The sequence below is a fragment of the Podarcis erhardii genome (genome assembly GCF_964252035.2).
Source record: "Podarcis erhardii genome assembly, chromosome: 15".
Taxonomy (NCBI): Eukaryota; Metazoa; Chordata; class Lepidosauria; order Squamata; family Lacertidae; genus Podarcis; species Podarcis erhardii.
In genome coordinates, this window is record NC_138505.1 from 3,194,824 (window position 1) to 3,212,233 (window position 17,410).

The following is a 17,410-nucleotide window of genomic DNA, read 5'->3' on the forward strand; positions in this document are numbered from 1 at the left end:
AGAGCGCCCCCTGGAGGAAAGAAAGCTTCAGAAACTGGTGCTCAGCTTAACCCATAGAGGTTTCAAAAGGCTAGAGCGACCCGTTTAGCTGAAACTCCTTGCAAAATGTGAGCGTAGAGTAGACAGCAGTCGTTGCTCTAGCCGTTCGCATCTCTATGATGGAAGCGCGGGAAACTAGTTCCCTTTGAGACAGCGGAAGTGCTCATAAAGTCTGCGACGGCGTTTGTCACTCTAGGCCTGCTTTATCTACTGGCTCTAGCTAAGTTTTGAGCAACACTCAAGATGGCGACACCGGGGGGGGCGGGAAACATGCCATTTTAAATTATACAGCCCCTGCGGCCCCCTTCGCACCACAACTTCCCAATATTAAAAAGTACTTTCGTAATTCTCTGCGGACTGCGTTTCCTAGGACGTATGATATATTACCTTTTTTAAAAGTTAAAGAGATGCTTCAGTTCCGCCACGCACAAAATGGCGGCATCTCACGGTCTTCGACTTCCTGTACGGGTCGCCGCCGAGGACAAAAAAAAGAATCCCCCGAGCGCCGCGCATGCGCAGAATGCCGGCGCCTCTTCCTGCTCAGTGACTAAGCTGTGGCTCTTCGGGGAAAGATGGAGGCTCCGTCGCCGTTCTCGCTGCCGCCGTTCTGGGCCGGTGGTCCCGCTCCGGGGGCGCTTTACTCACCGCCCTGCCCGGGAAACGCACCCGGGGTCCAGGCCGAGGGCGTCACCAGGACTCTGTAAGGGGGCGGGGGGGGGGGGAAGAGGCTGGGCGCCCCCAGTTAGGCCTAAAAGGGGGAGGGGAGAGAAAATGCCCCTGTGATGTCACCTTGCTGACGTCACGTCAGGTTGATGACGTCTCTGGGTTAGGGGTGGGCAGGAGGGAGGGTTGGGGGGGGGGAAGAATGGCTAAATTAGACAAATTATATCTTGTTTAAATGGGCATTTATTTATTTCTGAGGTGGGGGCCTCTGTGGCCCCATCCGGATGTTGCTGGACTCAACTCCCAGCACACACACCCCAAGCAAGGAACAAGGGTCCAATGATATCCCGATTTCCCCATTTAGCCCATCAGCATCTAAATAAATGGACCAGATTCACAGACCATATCCTGATCTGGTGGGGATGAGGGTATAGAGATATACTGCAGCTATTTATGAAGGTTTTAGGTACAGGTATTGTGAGTTTTATTTGTGAAGGTTTTAGGTATAGGTATTGTGACCTGGTGGGACGAGGGTGGCGCTGTGGGTTAAACCACAGAGCCTAGGACTTGCCGATCAGAAGGTCGGCAGTTCATATCCCCGTGACGGGGTGAGCTCCTGTTGTTCTGTCCCAGCTCCTGCCAGCCTAGCAGTTCGAAAGTGCAAGTAGATAAATAGGTACCACTCCAGCGGGAAGGTAAACGGCATTTCCATGCGCTGCTCTGGTTTGCCAGAAGCGGCTTAGTCCTGCTGGCCACATGACCCGGAAGCTGTACGCCGGCTCTCTCGGCCAATAAAGTGAGATGAGCGTCGCAACCCCAGAGTCGGCCACGACTGGAGCTAATGGTCAGGGGTCCCTTTACCTTTATTGTGAGTTAATGTGTTGTTAGTCACTTGGAGACTTTCAGGTAATAAGCAGCTAAGAAGCCTAATAGAAAATAAGACCCTCTTACTATTTGTTAGGAGGGACTTGTTAGCTCTGCCTAGGGTGGTGTGTCTGTCCCAGGGCGGTGGGGACAGAGTGGGAAATAGGTGTTGTGTGAACAAGCAGCATTTTGTGGGGTTAGATTTGACTGCCTCAAAGGGAGAGAGCACAAAATGCTAGCGCAGGAGGCTGACTTATACCAAGTCAGTCCATTTAGTTCAGTGCTGTCCACACTGACTGGCAGCAGCTCTCCAGAGTTTCAAGCAGGGGACATTCCCAGCCCTGCCTGGAATTAAACCGGGGAACTTCTACATGCCTAGCAGATGCTCTACCACTGATCTACAGTCCTTTCCCCCAATAAAGAGTCAAGTAGAAAGAGGCACTTGAACACAGCAGGAGATGTGGGGCTGCTTTGCCATTTTTTCCAACTCAAATTATTCCCCACAGAGAAGGGGGAGCTGCAAGCTGAGCCTCTGATGCTTCTTGTTCCCCTCAAAGGAGCCCCATGGTGACAGGCACCTCAGTCCTGGGGGTGAAATTCAACGGTGGGGTGATGATTGCAGCCGACATGCTGGGCTCCTATGGGTCGCTTGCCCGCTTCCGCAACATCTCCAGGATTATGAAGGTCAACGACAGCACCGTGCTGGGGGCTTCGGGCGACTACGCTGATTTCCAGTACCTCAAGCAAGTCATTGAGCAGATGGTGTAAGTCTGAAGTTCTCCAAACCAATGGCAGGGAGCAGATGGAGGCCTTTTAAGCCTCTGTCTCCAGTTCACCTCCTCCAGGCTCTGCCCTCTCCTGGAGAAATTTAGAACCTTAAAGAACAAACCTGAAGACAGACACTCCTCCTCCTCCTCCTCCTCTGTCCCATTGCCTGCCTCCTGGGGCACCTTATCCTGCTGGACTGGCAGAGGCGCCTATGAGAATCCCAGGTCTGGCCCTGGGGGTCCGGGAGGTTATTCTGGGGGCTTCTGTCTGCCAGGCTCTGTGTCCCTCCGATATCCAGCAGCCAGCTCCGAGCCCTGAACAGTTAGTGTAATCTAAAAATAGGCTTGGAATGATTCTTGCATAATTTTGCCTCCCAGCAACAGGCTTTCCTTAGCAACAGACTTCTATATTAGACGTGCTCTGATAGTGGCTGTTACTCTGTCCAGATGGTTGAAAAGCAGAGAGACGGAATGATTCCATGTATATAGTTTTACTTTGTTTTTCTTACACCAGTAGTTGCATAAGTTGTACAGTGGTACCTCGAGTTACAAACGCTTCAGGTTACAAACTTCGCTAACCTGGAAGAGTTACCTCGATTTGAGAACTTTGCCCCAGGAGGAGAACGGAAATTGTGTGCCAGTGGCACAGTGGCAGCAAGAGGCCCCATTAGTGAAAGCACGCCTTTAGTTAAGAACAGTTTCAGGTTTGAATTAAGCTTGTAACTAGAGGGTAGCACTGTAATGTTAATTCTTCAGCAAATACTTTAAACAGAACAGGAATGAATGAGGTGTTTTTCCCCGCGTGGGAATTCACCAGCAGATGAGCTTAACCAAGAAAGAAGCACTTGGAAGACTTTCTGGGTGACTGCGGACTGAGAAAGGAGCCCCAAATGATTGGCATAGTGCGCCGACATGAACTTGGCCTGGTTCTTTAGCTGGCCCTTATGTAGTCTGCGACTGTGTGTCTGGGTTATTGCTGGATTCAGGCGTCAATATGGGGGTCCCCATTCAGCTCCGAGCCTGATGTTCCCCACTCCTTGCCGTAGAGCATTAGGTGCCGCATCTAATCTGGCTTCCGCCCTGCAGGATCGACGAGGAGCTCCTGGGAGACGGCCACAGCTACAGCCCCAAGGCCATTCACTCCTGGCTCACCCGGGCCATGTACAGCCGCCGGTCCAAGATGAACCCCCTCTGGAACACCGTGGTGATAGGCGGCTTCAGCAACGGGGAAAGGTAAGTCACCCTGGGGTGTGATGGGCGGAAAGGTTGGGAGCGCTGTTGGAATCAGCATTCAGATGGGATGGGATGAGACCTCTGGCTAAAGTGCTCTGCCTGCCTGCCTTTTTATGCAGAGAGGGTTCATCCTGGAAGATAAAGCTTTTAATGGCTACTACTTATGTTGCCTATACTCTTGCCTCCTTGCCAGAAGCAGCGATGGTTCTGAACACCAGTTGCTGGAAACCGCAGGAGGCGAGAAGGCTCTTGTGCCGGAGTCCTGCTTGTCGTTTTCTCACTGAGGCAATTGGGTGGCGGCTGTGACAAGAGGGTGCTGGACTACATGGGTGCTTGGCCTGATCCAGCTAGAGGGCTCTTCCGAGTTCCCTTTTTTTGTTGTTTTGTTTATTTACTTATTTATTGATATCTCAATACATATGCCCCGCGGAGGACCTTAAGGTCCATAAATAGTAACACCCTAGAGGTCCCGGGCCCTAAGGAAGTCAGATTAGCCTCAACCAGAGCCAGGGCCTTTTCAGTACTGGCTCCTGCCTGGTGGAACACTCTGTCTCATGAGACCAGGGCCCTGCAGGATCTGATTTCTTTCCGCAGGACCTGTAAGAGTTGTTCCGCCTGGCCTTTGGCTTGGAATCAACTTGATCCCCCTCCCCTCTTTCCTTTTTCCTTTCTCTTTCTGTGATGGAACTCCTATTTGGGAACTTTCCTGGCTTTTTTCTGGCCCACGTAGGACCAGTCTAGATAGTTGGCCTTGGTGAAGATTTGACGTTTTCACCCCCCAAAAAGTTTTTGCCTTGAGTTTCTACTGAAATGAGGCTGCATGTTGTACTTAATCTTGTTTTTAAGTTGTATTTTAATCAATTGTTTTTATACCTGGTGTTAGCCGCTCTGAGCCCAGGGTGGGGTATAAATAAAATTCTTATTATTATTGTTATTATTATTATTACTAAAGCCCCCCCCCCCTTCTCAGTTTCCTAGGTTACGTTGACATGCTCGGGGTGGCGTATGAAGCTGCTTCTCTGGCGACGGGATACGGTTCTTACGTGGCACAGGTAAGCGTCTCTGTGTGGAGGAGGCACACGGTCTCATGTTAAGAGGTGCCAAAGATCCGGTCTGTGCCCAGCCGCTTTTGGTTGGCCACTGTGAGACCAGGGTGCCCGATGAGCCATGGGCAGGACTCTTCTGGCCTTCTTAGTTCCCACTGCTTGCGGCTGCACAGCTGACTGTTTTATTTCTCCTGCTCTATCACAGCCACTGATGAGGGAAGCCTTGGAAAATAAGCCCGTCCTGTCTAAGCAGGAGGCCAGAAGCCTCCTTGAACGCTGCATGAAAATCCTCTACTACAGAGACGCCCGCTCGTTCAACAGGGTGAGTCTCCCACTGTGCATCTTGGCTGTAGAAGCATGGAAGGGTGGGGCTTTGCGACCTTCCTGGTGTCAGGATTTGCATCTCTCACCAGCTCTGGCCAAAGGTCACACCTGATGCAGGTAGAAGGCCTCAGGAGGTCCTGTTTAGGGCAAACGTGTCTGGCAAGAAGGTCTAACCTATCACTCTTCTTTCTCTCAGTACGAGCTCACGACGGTGACAGAGAAAGGCGTGGAAGTAGAAGGGCCCATCTCCTCCGAGACCAACTGGGAAATAGCACACCTGGTCAGGTAAACACACCTCCCTTGGGATGGGCATTCAATGAAGCAGTTTGCGGCTGGCACAGTACAGGAAAACTCCCAATTTACCTACATGACCTTTGGGAAGGTGGCATTTTTGGACCCTGCACTGTCTGGACACCCTCACAGAAACCCCCTCGGCTGCCAAGAACATCAGAGAGAGCCCTCATGGAAGTTCCACCTCCCTCAGAAGTTTGGGGTTCCCCTAAGTTGTGGAACCTGCTTCCCACAGAGGCAAGGCCAGCTATGCAGTTTTTGGCTCAAGACTTGTCTCCTCAACACGGTTGCTAGGTGCATTTTTAGGGTCTATTTTTGTGATTGTCACATGTTTTGGGCTGTTTCAAGTCATGTGTTTTTAAATTGTGGTCGCCTGCCCTGGGACCTTAGCATGAAAGATGCAGAAATAAACCAAATAAATAACATCTTTCAGATTATCCTAGAACTCTTTGTTCTGCTCCCATTTTCTTGGCTTGGCTCACCTCCCATTACCTTACCTTTGGGAACAGGAGCTGAAAAGGCCACTAGATTTTCCTTTTCTTGCCCAGGGAGCCATCCAGCCCCTTTAGAGCTCTTCCCAGGTGCTCTTCCCAGGTCACATCTCTTCAGCACGCTACACCCACTACCAGCCATGATCTGTCGTTTTCGCACAGGCGTTTTGGTTGGCCCCTGTGAGAGCTGACACTTGGCTAGATGGGCCATTGGGCCAGGCTCTTCTTAACTTCTTGCCTGGGCCCTCAGGTGTGTTTTCCTGGCCAAAAGCCATCCCTGAACTGCAATGATGCCTTAGAAGGGTGTGTAGAAACCTCCTTGATCCTTGCTTGGCCTCTAGCCTACTGGGCAATGAGCATCTTATCCATGGTCCCCGTAAAGCTCTCCACAAGGGAATGTGGCCCTCGGTGTATAAAAGGTCCCCCTGCCTCAGACCCTCCAGATTAGCTAGGTTTTGGGTGTTTATATATGAACCTTGAAAGGAATATGCAGGTCTTAGAGGGAATGACTGGCTCCTAGCAAGAGGCACGCACACCTCTGCGGCCAAACTTAGCAAACCTTCTCGTAGCAACTTTATGAACATGGTTAAAATGTCTGTATCTAGTATCCCTGGGCCCAAAGGCTATAGTAATTCCATATTCATACCCTAAATACTGTGCTTCATTTTGTCCTAAAAACGATTTCCTGTTCTGCAACCATTTCTAGACATCGTGCAACTCTTGCCTCCTGCTAATTTGGGTACTGCCAACCTAATTTCCCCCCATTTCCTCCCCCTTTCTCTGCAGCGGCTTTGAATGAAGCTCAAGAGCTCGTGGGCAGTCTCTGTTCCTGTCAAGAGATAATCCCAAATCCCTTGCGATGCTGTTTGATGCCTAATGTTTCGGCAGCTCCTCAGACCACGTTTTCTTTTTTTGTAAACAGAATAAATGAGGTTTAGACTCTTTGCCTGTATGTACATGTCATGATTCTTATACTTTCACTGTAATTTTCCAGTTTTCTCTGCTATAAGCTTCCTGTCGACCTGAATCAGGCATTCCTGATCCTGTGTCATCTTAAAGCGTTGCTGGCTTCTCCCCTCTCTGAGCTTGTCAGACTAATCTTGTGGTGAGGCTGTTTGTGTGTGGGGGGCGGGGGGGGGGAGTGGGAGGTGCATTTTTGAAGAAATGCTTCTCCATCTACTGAAAGCACCTAGAAAATTCACTGCATTGTAGAAAGCTGATACATCAAGGAAGAAGCCTGCGCTCCAGCCTTTCTTGACACTCTGATTTTCTACCACCAGGGGAATGTATTATTTGATGGAGGGGGAATTGGTCAGACTCGGGGGCTGGGGGCTAAACTGAATGTGGCATATCAGTCATGCAGTTAGTGACTGTGAATGGGTCTGTCCTTTAGGGGGAAATTAATCACTAATGAATGGTGCTGTTTGCGCTTGTGTGGTTCAGTTCCAACACAGATCCGGAGAATGCACATGGACACTTTGCTTGCCTAGTAGATGAGAAGAAAAAAGGGGCCAAGATTGGAAGCCCACTTTCTGCAATTTGACAGGCATGTACAGGCTCAGAGTTTGCCATCCCTGCCCTCAGAGAACCCGACGCCCCTGCTGTTACCAATCTCATTCTTAAACCCCTGATAAGCTCAGGAGCAGCTAGTACAACTACCAACACATGGGGCCACTGAGAGGCATTCAAAACATCTGAATAAGCACCATGTTGGCTATCTAATTTTCAAAGCACCCCAGCACCAAGTTTGAGAGCTGCTCACAGTCTTGAGGGGAAGGCTGGATAAGGGGGCATGACAGTGTCTGCAGAGAAGGAAAAGCAAGAGAGGAAGAGTCAGCTAAAATGGTTGGGGTGGGGATGGGGAGGAAGATGAGCCCCTTGGACTGGAAAGGGGAAAGATGATGGGATGGCAAGATCCACTTTGGGCAGGGGCTGGGGTGGTAATCTGTGCATCCAAGGAAGGAAGGAAGGGAATCTAGTGTATAACGGGGAGAGAAAAAACTATCCAGTTGCTCCAGATCATGCTAATCTTATGCTTGTCTACAAGGTCACCTCTTGGTGGACCTTTTCTGAACCTCTTCCAACTCTACCGTTATCCTTTTTGAGATGTGGCAACCAGAACTGTACAGTATTACAAATTCACGGAAGAGACAAGACTCTCTTTGGGGATCTGGCCCAAATAACTTTCCTCTGGACCCCACAACTGAAAATGCAGCTGAATGCCCCCTTTTGCTGCACGATCAGCACCCACAGACCCCCCCCCCGCTAACCTCAGCATCATACAGCTGTGCTGTCTTGGGCTGATGGAAGATGAAGTACAAAACACCTGGATGGAGGACACCAGGTTGTATCGGGCATCCTGCCTGAAGCTCCTGTTAATTTACAACACGTACAAAACTTCTCCCCGCCCCATCCAGCTGTTATTCTCCATAATAAAAACACAGCGTTTATAAATCCATTTCCCTGGCTTTATTAAATGTTCCACGTATGTACATTTTAGAGATTAATCATTTACAGGTCAGCCCACCCTGTTTCCTTCTTCCCTTGAGTCACTGGGGTGGGGAGTGGGGTGGGCATATTGGGGGCTTCGGGGAAAGGGAGGGAAGGCGTCGGCCACAGAGGAGAGTCTTAAAACTTCAACGGAAAAAAGTAAAACCAGAAGTGGCATGAAGGGCAGGGGAGGGAGGAGGCTCCCACGTTCTTCTGTCATGTCAAAATGCTTTTCATTGTTCAGACCATAATACGTTACGATTTTTAAAAAACTCTCAAACATGCAAACAGTAGAAAAAACACCTCTCTTTTTGTCTTTCTTTTGTCTCTGTTTTTTACGCTGGCAGTGAAAAATAAAAACAAGTTCTCCCTTGTTTTTTTTGAGTGTGCAGCTGGGTTCAACCGAAGTAGCAAATTCGGGGTACTTAGTGTGTCTTGGCGCCGTCGGAGAAAGCAGGATTCAGTAGCTATCGATACGTTTCCAGAAGGTTTAAAGTCAATGGTCCAGGAGAGGATTAGCTTGCAACCAACGAGTCAACCGGAAAGGATGTTGCCAACCTGAACGGAGTTGTCAAAAGGCTTGAAGCTTCCACAGTTTATACTCTTGTTAGGAATCAGAAGGAGCAGGTGCCCAGTAGTTTAGCCAACGGACGAGGAAGTGAGGAAGTTACGGCAGCTGCCTGGAAGTCCAAGTAACTCTCGACCAAAGTGGATCATCGGTCAACCCAAAGCATGGCACTTCTATGTCTATAAAGATCCATTTGCTGGTGACCAACAGGAGGGATCAACCCCTTTCCTGTCCCTAAACAACGGTGTCGGCCTTTAATTGCTGTCCTCTTTGTTAATAAGGAAACCTCAAATTTTCAAAGGGCGGCTACAGAATGTTCAATGTGTTAAAGGAAACATTCATACCTTAAAAGAAAGAAAAGATGTTATCACCTAGAAATCAACATTTCTGGATCCAAGTGTTAAAATGGGGAAGGTAGGGGAGGTCTGTGTTATGACAAATTTTAAAAAAAGTGGGGTGGGGTGTAGAGATTTTCATTCTTTAGCTACATATTGGTGTTCCTTGGTTTTTTCAAAAGAAAAAAGGTCACATTGATGATGTGGCTTAATTAAAAACCTTTTTTTGCACAGTATAAAACAAACACAACCCAGAAACTATAATACAGTGAGGTAAAGAAAATGAAAAGCAAAAAATAATTCACCCACAATGTATCTTCAGAAAATAGCAACACATTGATTTAAGAAAAAACAAAAACAAATTAAGCACATTTTTTTCTTTTTAAAGAAATGAACAGACAGCATAAAATGGCTATTAGTCTGCGTGTTCACCTACTAATCTCCCGTAGCCACAGATCCACAGGGAAGTGAAAATGGTCTCATCCAACATTGATTTTCTTTTATATATATATCTATATATATATATCTATATATATATAAAAGAGAGAGGAAAAGAACTCTTTCTCTGGATCAAGGAGGAAAGCACTCAGACTTCCATCAGATCCAAGTCAGCATCCTCAAAGCCGTAGAACGATTCTGTCTCGCTCTCCCCTTCAAAGAGCTGGTGGAGGATCTCGGGGTGGGCGGATTCCTCGGCTGGCGCGACCGATGCCCCGTCCTGCAGCTCTGCCTCTTCCTCCTCCTCCTCTTCCTCCTGTGGCTCGTTGTTGAGCTTCAGCTGTTCCTCCAGCGAGGCAATGAGCTCCTCCTGCATGTCGGCGTTGCGGGTGGGTGTGTTGGCCGTGCCATCGGGGCCTGGCAGCACACTGGCCACCAGGAAGGACTGCTGGACCAGTTCGGGGCAGTCGCTGATGACCTCGAGCGCCTCGGCCAGCCAGCACAGGACCAGCTGGAGGAGGATGTCCGAGTCGCACGTGGAGTCGGCCATCTCCTTGGCCTGCTCCTTCCACTTTTTGTGCAAGAAGTTTTTCACGGTCCTTTTGATGCAAACGTCCAGTGGCTGGTTTTTGGAGCTGCAGCCGGCGGGGACGACGGCCGGCAGCGTGTTGGAGGAGCTCAGCACGGAGAGGACCTCTTCCGAGAGGTGCGTCCGGTGGCAATCCAGGACCAGCATGCCTTTGCTGTTCTGGCTCTTTATGTGCTTGTGCCACACCGTGGAGGACCACGACTCCATGATCTCGTCGTCGCTGTAGCCGCCCTCCTTCACCTCCAGCACAATCGTCTCCGGGACGTTGGCGGCCTGCTCCACCCGGCCCCGGTAGAAGACGAGGGTGGGCAGCACGCTCCCATCAGCCAAGATGGCCAGGACCACGTCGCACCAGGGCTCCCCCGTCCCCACCGTCTGCAAGGCATTCTCCTTCCGGTCGTCGCTGCAGAGCACTTCCACGTCCAGGAAGAGGGAGATCTCGTCGATGGCGGCGATCATGGATAGAGGCAGGTCCTGGGTGTGGATCTGCCGCTGAACGAACTCAATGAAGCAGCTGGCACTGCCCTCGACGTCCTTGGGCAGAGGGTGGGCCACCGCCCGGCGGTTGTGCGTGCTGAGGTTGTGCCGGAGCATGAAGCGGACGGCCCACTCGTAGGAGATCTTGAAGCCGCCTTCCAAGGACCGCCCAATCTTCGTGGCCTTCTGGAAGAGGGTCTCCTCGTTGACCGGCAGCTGCTGCTCCCGCTGGGTGAGCACCCACTCTGCCAGCTTCTCTTCTGCCTCGAAGCTCAGGTACTTCCCCTCGGACAGGGAGGCCACGTTCTCCTCCTGGAAAGCCTGGAACCGCCGAAGCCAGCGCCGGATCCGCCGTGGGGGGTTCTTGAAGTGCTCGGCCGCTTGCTCCGTGTTGCAGCACAGGGCGAAGAGGACCACCCGTAGCTTCTTCACCGAGAGCTGCTCCTTTCGGCTCACCGGCTCAGGCGCTTCCTTCGCCGGCGGCTCCTCGTCCTCATCTTCCACGTTCAAGCACTCGTCTTCGTCCTCCTGGATAGTGGCGGGAGCTGGAGTGGGAGCGACGACAGGGGGTCTGTTGCCGACTTCAGGCTCCTCCTTCTCTTTCTCGTCCTCGGGCAGAGGCGAGGCCGTGTTCACGGTAGCAGCTTCGATTGGCGGGTAGGTGGAGCTGGGGGCCTTCACGCCTCTGTCAAATGGCTGGGCAGGCCTGAAGGGTGGGAGAAAAAAAGAAAGACGGGGAATGTCCTTGAGTAGTTTTCTCTCTTTATCTCATCAAGTTTACACACCGCTTAAGGGGGGGGGGGAGAAATCTCAAAAGCAGTTTACAAAGAGAATAAAGCAATAAAATTATCAGTAAAAACCATACAAAACAACTCTCAAGATGATTCAAAAGAGAAAAGATCACAGCAATTAACTAAAAGCAGATTAAAACATGTATCTACATTCTGCACGTCTGGGGAGGCTGAACAAAAATGTTTTTAGCAGGCAGTAAGAAGAGTACAGTCACCTTCCCTGTCGATACACAGGGAGTCTCAGAGTGTGGGTGCTGCCACAATAAAATATTTCTCACAAATGTGGAATGGGTAACCAGGCCAAGTTTTGCAGTAACCAGTTTTGTAACCAGGCCAGTTTTGCAGTAAAAGGAAGAGAAAAATCCCTCATGAATCTGCCCATATGGGAGGGAAATTGGGGAAAATTTACCTTGAATGCGAACTCCAGGTGGAACCTGTTAGAAAAAAGAGGAAATACAAGTATTGAGAGGCTGAGCTTGCACCAGGCGGCTTGTTAACAAGGAACACACAAAGGGACTGGACAGCCAGCCAGGGACAGTGGCAACAGGTGGACTCACAGCACAAGGGCAGAGGAAAATGCAGGGGCGTTCTGGGAACTATTAGCCATACCCTGAGTCTGCACAGCAATCCATCACTACCCTTTTCCGTCAGCATATAAACTGCCTCTTAGGATGGCGACAGAGAACCAGCTGCAAGCAGCTCACAGACACCATGCCATGCTTTGCCCCTCCCCGGCTCCCCTACGCACCAGACTAGCTCCCCCATCCTCTCCCTGCCTATTCTGCCTTCCTGAAACTGGCCTTGCTCTCTCCCAATGGCACCCTCCTGTTCAAGCCTGCAAATCTGTCTTGCCCCTCAGTCAAGCGCCACTGTGGCCTGGTGACCTTCCCGGAAGAGTCCTGGAACTTTTTGTACTTATCTAGTGGGCGACACCATTGCCCTCCCTTTATTTCCTCATCCCTTGTTGATACCCAAATGTGTGTGTCTCAAGGACAAGTTCTGGGGACACGTTCTGAGAATTGAACTCAGATCCTCTGCTCTTTGAACCCAGAGTTTCCTAGGCAGCTGCCCCCAAGGACTTCCATCGCAGTCTCTGAGCTTGTTGGGAAAGGAAGAGCAAAAAGGCTGGAAGTATCGAGGCAGCGGGAATGGTGGGGATGGCAGAGGGAGTAGAACTGCAGCAAGGGCAAGAGTGAAGTGTTCAAACATTTTGGCTAAAAGACTGAAAAAAGTATTAGCAGAGGTGATACATAAAGACCAAGCTGGCTTTCTCCCTGGTAGACATTTGTCTGATAACACGAGGAATATAATCAACATCTTAGAAAAATTACAAGTGAATATCAATACAAAAGCAGTTTTGATATTTGTAGACGCGGAGAAAGCCTTTGACAACATTCTTGGAGCTTCATGAAGAAAAATCTTCAGGGGATGGGGGTTGGTCAAGGTTTTGTAAATGGTATAGGTGCAATTTATTCAGAACAAAAGGCTAAACTGATAGTTAATAATGTGGTGACAGAAGAATTTAAGATGGAGAAAGGGACACGACAAGGCTGCCCAATTTCCCCTCTCTTGTTTATCTCGGTCCTGGAGGTCCTGCTAAATATGATCAGAAGGGACCATCAGATCCAAGGTATTCAGGTCGGAGTTAAACAGTATAAACTTAAAGCTTTTGCAGATGACCTAGTATTGACATTACAGGAGCCAGAGTCTAGTACTAAAGGGGTTTTGGAATTAATCCAGGAATTTAGTCAGGTGGCAGGTTTTAAGTTGAATAAACAAAAAACCGGAAAGGAAGAGCAAAAAGGCTGGAAGTATCAAGGCAGCGGGAATGGTGGGGATGGCAGAGGGAGTAGACCTGCAGCAAGGGCAAGAGTGAAGTGTTCAAACAGGCTTGCAATAAAACAGAGAGAGGAAATGCCCCCCTCTCTCTCAGAAGAGAGTCTCAGTTCGAAACCATGGGAAGACAGTGTGGGCAATACTGAGATGGACCAGTATAGGGCAGTTTCCTAGGTTATAAGACACATGTGGTGGTGGTGATTCTTTTTGGTGAGGAACTCTGTTTGAATGAGCAAATGCTGGGAATGGAGGAGTTGGGAGAAGCCGTGCTGCATCATCCAATTTCCACCTGCCCCCTCCAGCCCTCACCTCGTAGGAGTACGTTGCTGAATTCGTGCGAGGGGTTGAAGACAAGGTGCTTGGCCATCGCGTCGCCTTCCGATGTGGCAAAGAGACATGCCGAGCAAGCCAATCGCACTCCGCTGTGAGGCAGAAATGAAAAGAAGGAAGATCATCCCTTCTGGTAGGATCTTGCCACTCGCAAGCGTATTTGATTCCCAAACATCTTCCCTTGTAGACAAACAACAACAACGACAACACCCCCTCTGCCCTGGCAATGCACATCTTGATTTAGCTGCTCAAAAGATAAATCACATCAGGGTGGGGAACTTGAAGCCCTTTGATGTGATTCTTTGGGGATCTTGTTATAAGTGCCGAGAATTCCAACACATTCATTACACACACACACACACACACACACAAACTGTCTAAGCCTCACTGATGAAGCATGTCAGAAAACAAGGTTTCTAAAACAACCACAGACCTTGGAGGGCTGGTTAAAAAAGTTATTAATTCAATGTTTGAAAAGCCAAGCCCCCCCCCCCAAAGTGCTCTCTCCACTAAGGCTGGAGTCAAGCATTTTGAGCTGAGGTTCTGCAGCATTCGTTCTCCAGACCCAGGAACTGCCATTTGCGATAAGCACAAAAGTGATTAGATACATCACACACAGGAAAGCTCATGAGGCAAATCTACACTACAAAAATCTACACTACAAAAAATCTACACTACACTACAAGTCGTAGCACCAGTTCAGCTCACAGACTTAAAGTGGTCTAAACCAGCGTTTCCCAACCTGAGGCCCTCCAGCAGAGGCTTCAAGTGACTTATTGATTCATGGTTTGCTTCTCTCCAAACAAACCACAAGCAAAGTCCTCATTGTCATTGCCATCGCTTTCTTTAACATAGCGGGGTTAACCTTGCACATGAACCAAATCCCTCTCGTTTTAATTGTCATAGCTCCAGCCACCCTGCAAGGAATTCTGGGAACTGTAGGTTGCTGAAGAGGCTGAGAGTCTTTCTTGGCTTGACTACCCCCAACTGGGCCAGAGAGTTACAAATATTAGGTGTGAGAGAAGGATTATTAAGGCAGGTTTAGGTCCACGGTGTAGACGAACAACACACCAGAACATTAAAAAGCTGCTAGCTAGCAGGTAAAGAAAGGAAACGATTGTTCCAGGGAAATTTCTGCCTTACCAAGCTGTGTAGTTTTTGAACAAGGCCAAGTACTTCGGACTCTTGCGAGGAACGTGGTTGCTGGTAAAAAGAGAGCAAGCAAGCAAACAAACACAAATGAGGAAAGAGAGCAATTGTTAGGGACTCCCACAAGCCACCCACTTCCTTAACCGGGCCCAGCAAACACTTCAGCCCAGCAAAAGTGGGTGCACAGGTCACAGAAAGAGAAGAGCAGGCACAATCTTGCCCCCTCCTGCTTCAGCCGGAAGGGAAGAGTTAGCCGCTGCACCAAAAGATCCGAGGAGGAGGAGGAAGAGAAAGCCGCTTGGCCTGACTTACTTGATCATGTGATTGGCATAGGCGCGGGAGCAGCAGGTGCTGTAACGGCATAGCGAGCAGTGGACGTAGGTGGGGAAGTGGTTTGGGAAATCCGGGATTTCGAAGCTGCACTCCAGACACGTTTGCCGGCCAAGGACGCTCCTGCAGAGAGAAAGGGGGCAGCCGGTCAGGGGCTGGGGTCCAACAAAGGATGTGGGTTTTGCTAAGAGGCTTTGGCAGGAGCTGGACCACGGCTGATGATGTGGCAGGCTAGTGCCGCAGCTGTGGACTCCTTCCTGGCTTGTTGTCTCCTGTATCGCCTTAAGCCATAAGGACCAGACACTTGCGTTAAGAGAAAAACCTTGAAAATGGAGTCCTTTTGCTTCTTTTATTAAAAAAAAAAGCCCAAACACCACCAAATTAAATGTGCAATTCTGTAAAGGACGTTTGGGTCATTGTGCACCCAAGTCGAAGTGCAGGATTTGGATTTTGTAGCTGGAATCCCACAACTAGGCAGGTGTTCAGCTCATAGCAGAAGCGGCTTCCTCCTTGCTCCCTTGGCTGGGACAGTGCAGGGAAGCATCTATACCAGGGCTTGGGAAGAACCTCAGGCCGAAGGGCCAAATGCAGCTCCCAAAACTCCCTCCAGCAAGCCTGGAAAGCATCAGCTGTCGAATCTACAGAGGAAGCTGCAGAATCTGAACCACTGAACTGTACAGTTCCCACCCGCCACAGATTGTTATTATTTCTAAGGGATATTTTAGTGGAAAATTTAGTAATGAGCTCTGACATCTTCCTGACGGCTTTCTTCTGGATGTTCCTCTGGTAAGGTGGGCACAGGAAGTTGGGCTGGGGGTCCGCCGAGGCTGAGAGCAAGGTGGTGTCTTGGAGGAGGCCTGGGGGCATGTCGTTGGCAGACAAGGGCACCGTCCGCGGCTGCCCTCGGGAGGCCCTGATGGTGACCTGTGGCGCAGAGGAGGAGAGAGACTGCAATGAGAACACTCGAGCGCTATGCAGATACAGATGGGGTTTCAAAAAGAAAAAAAGTCTCCAAATGATGCCTGCACCTCATTTGCGTAGCCCCACCCCTGGGAAAAGTGGGAGGGGTTACCCACTCCCAAGTAACCTTCCTCACCAGCCGAGGGGAAGCCAGAAATCGATCAGCATTAAAGACAGGGACAGAGGAACTAGCTAGAAATGTATTTTATTCATGTCTTATATTTATATCCCACCTTTCAAGGTGGCCTACAGACATCTCCTCCTCATGTTATCCTCACAACCGCCCTGTGAGGTAGGCTAGGCTGAAAGACAGGCCAGGATCACATCTAGTGAGCTTCAAGGCTGATGGGGGTGGGAGAGGGAGAGAATTTGAATCCTGCTCTCTCAGGACCAAGTCCAGCGCTCTACCCACTACAGGCAGGCGGGGAGCCCAGGGAAACTATGCAAACAAGTCCACACAAGTTTCTGGTCCACAAACATTTCAACCAGCCTGCCTGTCACTTTGTGCCTTAAAAAAGAAAGTGGCGTGGGGAACCACATAGACAGGGAACCGTAGTAATGTCTGCCTGCTAGACTGTGCAGTGAGGACTGCCTGTCCACCCCCCAGGCACCCCCCAGGCATCCCTCTCCGTACCTTGGTGCCTGGTTTTAGCCCCTCCAGCTGCTTGGGCTTGCGGAAGGTTTTGTGGTGCTGCAGCTTGTGCTCAATCTTGTCCTTGGCAAAGAGGAACTGCAACCGGCACTTGTTGCAGTGATAGATGCTCTTCTTCTGCGGGAGGAATTGGAGTGGCATGAAAGCGGTGTTGATGCAGGAGCAGACAGTGGCTTTTGTCGTAAAGGGAGGGAGGGAGGGTGGGGAACCCCCGGCCCCTCCAGATGTCTCTAACATGGCCAGTGTGGTCACCCCTTGGCTGGCGTTCTTACCCACCATTATATACCCACAACAATCCTGTGAGGTAGGTTAGGCTAAGAGGCAGGGACTGGCCCAAGGTCACCCACAGTGAGCACCATGTGGCCAAGCAGGGATTTGAACCCTGGTCTCTTCCAGGTCCTAGGTTGACATTCTAACCCATGGGTGGGCAACCTAAGGCCCGGGGCCACATCTGGACCAATCGCCTTCTCAATCCGGCCCGCGGAAGGTCCAGGAATCAGCGTGTTTTTACATGAATATTTAAAATGCATCTCTGGGTTATTTTGGGGGCATAGGAATTCATTCATTCCCCCCCCAAAAAAAATACAGTCCGGCCCCCCACAAGGTCTGAGGGACAGTGGACTGGCCCCCTGCTGAAAAAGTTTGCTGGCCCCTGTTCTAACCACTACCCTCAGGACTCTCCTGCCCCATTCTAATGCACAGGTAGGCTTCAAGATAAAAATAACAGTAAGGGTGGGAAATCAATAA

At 50.1% G+C, this 17,410-nt stretch overlaps 2 protein-coding genes across 4 annotated transcripts in view; one reads left to right on the top strand and one right to left on the bottom strand.

Moving 5' to 3' along the window:
- The first annotated feature begins 573 nt into the window (after positions 1-573).
- On the top strand, positions 574-6,662 carry PSMB4 (proteasome 20S subunit beta 4). The gene is made up of 7 exons (XM_081841384.1): positions 574-739; positions 2,124-2,330; positions 3,420-3,566; positions 4,537-4,618; positions 4,818-4,934; positions 5,133-5,221; positions 6,505-6,662. Exons 1-7 carry the CDS (start codon positions 612-614, stop codon positions 6,515-6,517), a joined length of 783 nt encoding a protein of 260 aa, XP_081697510.1. The 5' UTR covers positions 574-611; the 3' UTR covers positions 6,518-6,662.
- A 1,510-nt stretch (positions 6,663-8,172) lies between these two features.
- The window catches only part of POGZ (pogo transposable element derived with ZNF domain), a 37,286-nt gene continuing 28,048 nt past the window's right edge, over positions 8,173-17,410 (bottom strand). For all 3 annotated transcript variants that reach the window (XM_081840835.1, XM_081840836.1, XM_081840837.1), the window contains 7 exons: positions 16,646-16,780; positions 15,803-15,975; positions 15,034-15,174; positions 14,716-14,775; positions 13,552-13,664; positions 11,816-11,840; positions 8,173-11,321 (listed from right to left, as the gene is read on the bottom strand). In XM_081840835.1, the coding sequence (XP_081696961.1) occupies positions 9,698-11,321; positions 11,816-11,840; positions 13,552-13,664; positions 14,716-14,775; positions 15,034-15,174; positions 15,803-15,975; positions 16,646-16,780 (2,271 nt within the window). In that variant the 3' untranslated portion in view covers positions 8,173-9,697. The remainder of the gene's footprint in view (positions 11,322-11,815; positions 11,841-13,551; positions 13,665-14,715; positions 14,776-15,033; positions 15,175-15,802; positions 15,976-16,645; positions 16,781-17,410) is intronic.

What these genes read in the sequence shown, in the direction of transcription:
- PSMB4 (XM_081841384.1), top strand. Translation starts at nt 612, where the DNA reads ATGGAGGCTCCGTCGCCGTTCTCGCTGCCGCCGTTCTGGGCCGGTGGT. An exon ending in GAGGGCGTCACCAGGACTCT is followed by an intron (nt 740 to 2,123) that starts GTAAGGGGGCGG and finishes TTCCCCTCAAAG; the next exon opens with GAGCCCCATGGTGACAGGCA. An exon ending in ACGGTTCTTACGTGGCACAG is followed by an intron (nt 4,619 to 4,817) that starts GTAAGCGTCTCT and finishes GCTCTATCACAG; the next exon opens with CCACTGATGAGGGAAGCCTT.